This window comes from Lepeophtheirus salmonis, chromosome 4, assembly GCF_016086655.4.
Source record: "Lepeophtheirus salmonis chromosome 4, UVic_Lsal_1.4, whole genome shotgun sequence".
Classification (NCBI taxonomy): Eukaryota; Metazoa; Arthropoda; class Copepoda; order Siphonostomatoida; family Caligidae; genus Lepeophtheirus; species Lepeophtheirus salmonis.
This window is the reverse complement of record NC_052134.2, coordinates 4,964,774-4,974,094: the sequence shown is the minus strand read 5'-3', so window position 1 is coordinate 4,974,094 and position 9,321 is coordinate 4,964,774. Positions and strand designations below refer to the sequence as shown.

Here is a 9,321-nt window from a genome sequence, read left to right as displayed (position 1 = left end):
ATTTTTGGTAATTTTTTTGTAATTGACTTGTAGAAAAATGATAAAAGCCATTGGCAAAATGGAGTTCCACCAACAAAAAATCATCAGTTCCTGACATATATTTGCAATAAATAATTGCATTGTTATTATCTAGTTTTTTAAATGTAATTTTGAATTATGATTTATTCAAAAAATATACTTAATACTGTGAAAACTAATGGTTGTTCGATAATAATTCTCTTTTTGAATGTTATAAAATTCCAAAATCACTTTTTAAATATCTTCAATATCTTTAGAATTACAGTCATTTTTGCTTAAACATGAAAATAAGTGCTAAAATCTGGAATTTACTAATAACTTAGTAAAATATATTTATTCCTATATGCATTGTACAAATGTTATATATTAAAATGTGAATAAAGATTAAAAAAATGTTTGAATCTTAAAAATAGCCCTAAATAAATAAAAAACTTGATGGGGTTTTTCTAAAAAGTATTGAGGGTGATAAAGAAAAACTAATGCCATATATGGAATAAAAGGATCAAACCCAACTATTTCAACCTTGTGATATTTTGATTGCTCTAGAGTTTTTATTATATGTAGAAGGCCCTAGTGGTTGCACCATCTACACCTTCTTAGTTTGCTCTCCCACATTACCAAATAAGAATCATGATTTATTTGTATGGTATATGTGGATATGAGATATATGAGGATATGGAGTTTCTATACATACTTTATTGTACATGAGGAGAATCCAGAATAACTCTCATAAATATACACGGAACATTTATACATAGATCACTAAACCTACAAGTATGAAGATGTTTAACATCTCCTCTTTCCCCCCAGGACAATGATTACAAAATATAAATGAAATTTGCTTGTTCCCTTCTGTAGAATCCAAACGGATGAATCTCCTATTACGATGCCAAAGACGAGCATTTATCATACGTATGAGAGATCGCATTTGAGATGCCTGTGTTTCAATTTTACCTAGATGGGTCCATCTTTTGGTTATATGATCTTATATCTGAACCAATTCACCTATCTTCAGTACAGATAACTTCTTCCCATCTCCTTTTTTTTAAATTGGTTTTGGAACCTTACAAAGTTCTTGGTTTCTATTTTGATGTAATTCAGGTATCATAGGTATAATAGATATAGTAATACGACCAAAGACGATTTTAGTTGGACTCAATCCATCTTCTATTTTCAGAGTATTTCTCATTTCTAAAATTCCAAGATTGATTTTTGACTGATCTATCTGATTTCCGTTCATAGTTTTCTTTACTAAATATTTTAATTTCTTCACACAAGCTTCAGCCAATCCATTGGATTGTGGCTTATGTGGAAAAGAGCATTGCCATTCAACTCCCCAAAAGAATAGAAATTCCCTGGACGAGATGTTCGTTCCACCATCTGATTCTAACCCTTCGTGTAGACCATAATCAATGAAGTCTCCATTACTTTCTGAATCACTTTTGATGTGCATCCACTATGCTCAAAATAATGCAAAGCAGGATATACAGAAAGTCTATCTACTACATAAACCAAGAAATTATTTCTCTTTGCAGAAAATATATCCGCAGCTACAGCTTGAAATGGCCTCGTCATTTTCGGTCCTTTAATTTGAGTCTCCATTAATAAACTAGGTAATAACTTCTAGGATTCCTCACACTTTCTCACGATATCTTCGATGTCCATATCTAGTCCCGTCCAATAAATTATCTCTCTGGCACACTGCTTAGTCTTCACTATGCCTTGATGAGATACATGCAGATTTTCCCCAATATTTCTTTCAGATTTACTCTTGGTATAAGAATTCTTTTATTATTGATGATGATCAAACCTTGAAAACCCGATAGACTATCTCTCAAATTCCAGTAGAGTCTTAATTCTTCAGGGAGATTTTGATATTATTTCCAAAACCGTCTTTGATAAAATTTATCAATTTTAGATAATTAACATCTTCTTGTGCTTGGTCTCTCAATTTTCTTAATCTTCGATCCTTTACCACATTATTAATATTCTTCTTACAACCTCACTCGTAGGCACATCCTCCAATATGTCGTCCTTCTTCGGATCCCAATATGGATTTCTTGACAAATTATCACCAGCTAACATTAGTCTTCCTGGTTTCCAAGCAACGGTGAAATTATAACGCATTTGCGTCCTTTCTTTTTTTTTCTTTTTGTCTTGGATTCTCAATTTCGTCCAAAGTTTTCTTGTTGAGGATATTTACAGTTGCCTTATGATCTGTCTCAATATGAAAATGGGGTAATCCTTGAAGATAAACGTTTAATTTTTTTTGTTGCCCGATATATGACCATCATCTCAAGCGTTACCATTCCATAATTATCTTCTACATTTAACCATCTAGAATTTGCTTCAATGAGATGTCATTATCCTTCACTGTCTTCTTGTCTTAAGATATACCCAAGACCTTTTTTCTTGGAAGTATCAGTCTCTAAAACAGTTTTTCTATTCGGTATGACGTGACTCTTTCGAGGTAATTTAACCAAAGACTTCTTGACATCTTCAAATGTGTCATCCTGTTCTTTAGTACATATGTACTCATTCTTGTTGTATAATAAATGTCTGAATGTGACAGATAAGTTGGCTATTTCCTTTGAAAATCCCCTCATTTAATTGACCATTCTCATAAACGACCTCAACTCAGTTCTGTTTTGAGGAGGTGGTATTTTTGATAGGGCTTCTGTTTTTCTGGGATCGATATTAATTTCATGTTCTCCGACGATATAACCAATATACTCAACCTTTGGCTTAGCAAATTGAAATTTTTCTTTATTGAGTGATATTCCAAACTTCCTACTTCGATCAAGAAATTCCTTGACACTTTTAACATGTTGTTCAAATGTCTCATCATATTTTAAAATATAATCAAACAACTTCTTTGTATTTGGCAATTCCCCATAAGCTTGGTCCATCATAAGATTGAATACATCACTTGTTGCATTTAATCACATTGGCCATCTTTTAAACTTGAATCTTCCCCACGGAGTTATGAACGTTGTTAAGTCTTGGCTCTCATGGTGTAAAGGGATCGTCAATATCATTTAATTGCATCAAACGTGGAAAAGTACTTATTTCCAGGTTGAATGTTTGAAATTATTAGGGATTAGTCACAGGATGTATAGGTCTTTTCACAAACTTATTTAATTTTGTTAGATCCCTGTTTGTCTAACCTTACCATTTTTCTTTCCCAACATAACCATAGGGTGTCACCATTCCGTATGTTTATTTCCCAGTGGCTCAATTATTCCTTTTGTCAACAATTCTTCCAATTCCTTCTTCGTAGCTTCACTATAAGCAAAGGGAATCACCCATACTGTGTAGATTTTCCATGGTTCTGCTTCTTCCATTAAAGATATTCTTATCGGTGCGCATTTCATCTTTCTTAATGGTTGATTTCCATCAATTAATATATCATGATACTCCTCCTTCATCGCAAATATATTTCCTTTCCTTGATTCTACGAACAATAGGTTATTTGGCTCTTTTCCATATACCTCGCTCAATTTGATTTGGATACTAGTAAAATACTTAATTTTTTACAAAATGCCCACGACATTAGAAATTTAACATTTTCCTTTACAATTATGATCTCTTCTTTAATTTCCTCATTTCCAAAACCTACATTTAAAATTATGGACCCTTGTTGATTAAAAGTAGCTCCAGTAGCTCCATTTAAACGAGAATCTGAAGGTCTATTTAAATGTCTAAGTGGTATTCCAATTTCTTGTAAAAAATTTTCATCCGCAATAGATACCTCACTACCAGAATCCGGAATTGCATAACTATAATTGCATAAGTATGTTCCATCCAGAGATTTTAATCGAACTTGTATTGCTGGTGAGGGACTAAATGTGGTCACGTTTCTTACCGTGACTCTTCTGTTTCTTGCAATTCCATTTTTACAGGCCTTTGAATCTTTAAAATGACCAATTCTTTTACAATTCCTACATTCTTGTTTCCAAGCAGGACATTTATTTATAATATGGTCTCTTGAGCAAAATATACAATCCATTATTTTTCTTTCAGGAGGATTTTTCCTAAAGCTATTTTTGTTTCGACTAAGGCTTTGATCCCTGAATTTTCCTCTTTTTATCTTGTTGACTTTTGCAGAATTTAACTTTTCGTCATCCTTCTTCGACATTTCCTCAGCTCTGCATCTATCAATAACTTTTTGAAGTGTACATTCTTTTTCTTCTATGGCCATAAGTTTTTTCCTCGTTTCTTCATCCCGAAGTCCCACAATTAACTTAACTTTGATATTTTCTTCGAAACAGTCTTTATTTTCACATCTTTCATTTAATTCGGCACGATTTGCAGTTCGAGTTACTTCTACATAGAAGTCCTCGAATGATTGACCTTCTTTTTGATATAAGGAATGGAATTTAACCTTATCAAGAATGATGTTATATTGAGAGCGAAAATACTTCCTCAATTCTTCTAAAATTTCAGGAATGGATAACACCGTGTTTTCTTTAATCCCAATTGAGACTCTTAATTTTTCCCTCATTTCGATATCCATGAATGATCTTAAATTCGCTAGCTGTTTTGCGTGAGAGTAACTATCAACTCCTGCTAGTTACCTGTAGTCTTCAAAACTGAGTTTCTATTCAATAAACTCATTCAAATCCATGCTTCCTCTCAATAGTTCCGTTTCCTTATTTGCATTTTTTCCATATTTTTTCGTAACACAGTTCATCCTTTGAAGGCAGATTCTGATACTCCTCGCGAGCTAGGTCCTCCATTTTTTTCATGAGTTCCTTCATAATTTATTCATCCATGCGATCTCTCTCTTCCATGAACATCAACATATCCTTTTGTTGCTCCTACTTTCAGACTTGAACTCCATTAATTCTAAAATATCCACTAAGACATGTAATCTTCCACGGTCCCTTTGATGAGAAATTTCTACTATTTCAATTCTGTTCTGTCATTTCCCAGTAGATAATTAAAAATAACACTCATGAATTATTAGTGTTGGGTTTCGGTCTGGAAATCCTAAACCGGTCTGAGACCGTTATATTATACCGAACTAATTCGGTCCAACAAAAAGCTCGGTCTGTATCGGTCTCATATAAAAATTCGGTCTAGTTCGGCCGCCAAAAAATCGGTCTATACCGATTTTACAGATAAATTGTTTATAATATGACATCCTAAGTTTTTCCAAGTATTATGACGTTATACGAGGTTTAAAAAGAGATACTTCGGATTAATTTTGAACCCGCCGTCTCTTATATGTATACTATATTTGTTCTAGAACTTATCGTGTACTTATGAGATTTTTTTGACAAAACTGAATGACAGTTGATCTAGAAAAAATGGTCTCTCAAGTCATAATATATGATACCCAAAAAAATCGGTCCATAGAGTGATACCGAAAAAATTGATCCACGGTCTGAGGCCGCGGTCTTGGTCAAAAAGTAGTCCCTTAAGACCGAACCGAAAAAAATCGGTGGACTTACTTTTTCTACAACAAAATAATAAATAGTACGAATGAGAGATGAGTTAATAATCTCGGCTGCCGCATTTAATGCGGCCTCCTTGTAACATTAAGAACCAATGATAATAATTTATAGGTGTATTTCGTATCAATATTACTTAATATTATAATAATAATATATTATTATATGTATATAGATATAAATGAAATGAGGCGTGAATGATTTGTATCTTTAGGTCGTTCTTCTTTCCTTTTCACATTCAAACTACTTTATAATGAGGTATTTCATGGATGTTATGCGAATATCTACATACATAACACATCGAAAGAAGAATCCATCCCCGCTTTTCTTTTTGTATGTACAATTTAATTATTAATTATATATAAATATATACATATAATATGTACACACAGAAATAAAACAAATTATAAAAAGAAGAAAAAAATAGTTATTTTAGTCATCAGACTTCATTTTACACAAATATTTCAATTGAAACATCTTTAAATATATATCATTTTTGAGTTTCACGACACCTTCTTGGCTATCAATGGAAAGTAAACTCCCAGTAGCGTCTCGATCCTCACCTATAAGTAGGAATAAAAAATATGGTTAATAAGTATTAGTATGATTAAGTATGTACATACAACAAAAATAGAACGATCATATTGTAATCCTTTATTTTCATTATTTAGTTTCTTATTTGATTTGATAATAATACCTTCACTTCAAGTCTGGGGAATAATATACAAATCGTATATGTCAAGTATTTTCAAACCCCTCATTATTTTTCAACAAAGGGATATCATAATTAAATATTATCACATGTACATTGTTTATTATGTCAGGGTTGTCCACAGGGGGTGCCCTGAAGGGACTACAGCCCCCTTCCCCCCAAAAAATAAATAAATAATATACTAGAAAATTTTAAGATTTTTTTTGTGAATAGCTAGGGATAAAAAAATAACATAATATATTGTATATATATCATTCACTGAATATAATACATAAACAGAGATCTTATTCTGTTACTTGACATCTCATAAATTTGGCTAAAAAGTAGGGAAATAATTTTGATATTAATATTGATAAAAGCATAGTAATAATAATAAAATATTATTGATTATATTATCAGGCATCAAAAGAGCAAAAAAGAATGCACAAGTTTATTACGGAAATACATTTGACCTTTGACTTGACTTGAGCATCAATCGATGATACTTAAATCACGATGAAAAATCTATAAGCCCCTCTCTATTACCTCCCCATCCTCTTTAAATAAATAAATAAAGGGAGAGACCTGATTCTTCTTTCTCAAATCGCTATAATAATAACAATAATGAATATGCATATAAGCATAATATACTTATTCATTATGATACTATACTCATCCATGCATAAGTGTTAAAGATAATAGCAACATACCCATGATAACTTTAACTTTATCTCCTCTAACAGGCTTGACGGGTTGCAAATGATCTGCAGCGATGGAAACTGTTCTATGCTCATCAGGTAGATACACAGAGCACATTCCCGGAGTTACACCTCGAACTACACCGATTTGACCCACAAGGCGTGTGTCATCATGAGTATCACAAATCAGGACCTCAATATCGGGTGAATACCAGTCCTAGAGTTAAAAAAGAGAAGATGGAGGTATCAACACATTAAAGGGCAACATATTTTCATTGTCCTTACCGTTGATTCCAATTCAGACTGAGTTGCCTGCCCAGGCGTTGCTGCATAGGGCGAGGGTGTATGATGACTACTTCCTGGAGTCATGGGGCTGTAACCAAGGTGCGGAGAAGGAGCAGCGTAACCAGGGCTTGGGCTTGGTTGATAATTTTGTCCAGGGCTTGGTGTGGGAACATACGAACTAGGACTTGGCGTCGCTATGAAAAATAAAAATGTATAAATATTATGATATACGTGGATATGAGATATATGAGGATATGGAGTTTATATATATACTTTATTCTACACGCGGAGAATCTAGAATGACTCTCATATTAATATATTATTATACACAAAACACATACGGAGCATTTATACATAGGTCACCAAACCTATAGCTATGCATATATATAACATCCCCTTTTCCCCCCAGGAGAATGATTACAAAATATAAATCTAAGTTATGTGAAATGAAATCCGCTTGTTCCCTTCTGTTGAATCCAAACGGATGAATCTCCTATTACGATGCCAAAGACGACCATTTTTCATACGTATGAGATATCGCCTTTGAGATTCCTTTGTTTCAATTGTACCTAGATGGGTCCATCTTTTGGTTATATGATCTTGTATCCGAACCGATTCACCAATCTTCAATACGGATAACTTCTTCCCATCTCCTTTTTTTAAAGTTGGGGTTGGAACCTTACAAAGTTCTTGGCTTCTCTTTTGATGGAATTCAGGTAGCATAGGTATAATAGATCTAGTACTACGACCGAAGACGATTTTAGTTGGACTCAATCCATCTTCTATTCTCGGAGTATATTTCATTTCCTTGATTCCACGAGCACTAGGTTCTCTGGCTCTTTTCCATTTACCTCGCTCAATTTGACTTGGATAATCTTCCGGTAAAATCCTTAACTTTTTACACAATACCCACGACATTAGAAATTTAACATTTTCCTTTACTATTATGATCTCTTCTTTAATTTCCTCATTTCCAAAACCTACATTTAAAATGATGGATCCTAGTTGATTAAAAGTAGCTCCAGTAGCTCCATTTAAACGAGAATCTGAAGGTATATTTAAATGTCTAAGTGGTATTCAATTTCTTGTAAAAAATTTTCATCCGCAATAGATACCTCACTACCAGAATCCGGAATTGCATAACTATAATTGCATAAGTATGTTCCATCCAGAGATTTTAATCGAACTTGTATTGCTGGTGAGGGACTAAATGTGGTCACGTTTCTTACCGTGACTCTTCTGTTTCTTGCAATTCCATTTTTACAGGCCTTTGAATCTTTAAAATGACCAATTCTTTTACAATTCCTACATTCCTGTTTCCAAGCAGGACATTTATTTATAATATGGTCTCTTGAGCAAAATATACAATCCATTATTTTTCTTTCAGGAGGATTTTTCCTAAAGCTATTTTTGTTTCGACTAAGGCTTTGATCCCTGAATTTTCCTCTTTTTATCTTGTTGACTTTTGCAGAATTTAACTTTTCGTCATCCTTCTTCGACATTTCCTCAGCTCTGCATCTATCAATAACTTTTTGAAGCGAACATTCCTTTTCTTCTATGGCCATAAGTTTTTTCTCGTTTCTTCATCCCGAAGTCCCACAATTAACTTAACTTTGATATTTTCTTCGAAACAGTCTTTATTTTCACATCTTTCATTTAATTCGGCACGATTTGCAGTTCGAGTTACTTCTACATAGAAGTCCTCGAATGATTGACCTTCTTTTTGATATAAGGAATGGAATTTAACCTTATCAAGAATGATGTTATATTGAGAGCGAAAATACTTCCTCAATTCTTCTAAAATTTCAGGAATGGATAACACCGTGTTTTCTTTAATCCCAATTGAGACTCTTAATTTTTCCCTCATTTCGATATCCATGAATGATCTTAAATTCGCTAGCTGTTTTGCGTGAGAGTAACTATCAACTCCTGCTAGTTACCTGTAGTCTTCAAAACTGAGTTTCTATTCAATAAACTCATTCAAATCCATACTTCCTCTCAATAGTTCCGTTTCCTTATTTGCATTTTTTCCATATTTTTTTCGTAACACAGTTCATCCTTTGAAGGCAGATTCTGATACTCCTCGCGAGCTAGGTCCTCCATTTTTTCATGAGTTCCTTCATAATTTATTCATCCATGCGATCTCTCTCTTCCATGAACATCAACATATCCT

General features: G+C 33.2%; 1 protein-coding gene across 1 annotated transcript; it reads right to left on the bottom strand.

The window, feature by feature from the left end:
- Window positions 1–5,575: 5,575 nt before the first annotated feature.
- LOC121116484 (transcription elongation factor SPT5-like) lies at window positions 5,576–7,494 on the bottom strand. Its single transcript, XM_071887556.1, has 4 exons — window positions 7,422–7,494; window positions 7,149–7,342; window positions 6,876–7,080; window positions 5,576–6,037 (listed from the first exon to the last, which is right to left on the bottom strand). The coding sequence occupies exons 2-4, from the start codon at window positions 7,230–7,232 to the stop codon at window positions 5,907–5,909; spliced, it is 420 nt and encodes a 139-aa protein (XP_071743657.1). The 5' UTR covers window positions 7,233–7,342; window positions 7,422–7,494; the 3' UTR covers window positions 5,576–5,906.
- Between the last annotated feature and the right edge of the window lie 1,827 nt (window positions 7,495–9,321).

Bases quoted from the DNA above. Each gene is read 5' to 3' on its own strand.
- LOC121116484 (XM_071887556.1), bottom strand. From the start codon at position 7,232: ATGACTCCAGGAAGTAGTCATCATACACCCTCGCCCTATGCAGCAACG. The intron at 7,081-7,148 runs GTAAGGACAATG...TTTTAACTCTAG, and splicing joins AGTCTGAATTGGAATCAACG to GACTGGTATTCACCCGATAT. The intron at 6,038-6,875 runs GTATGTTGCTAT...TCCTACTTATAG, and splicing joins TAAAGTTAAAGTTATCATGG to GTGAGGATCGAGACGCTACT.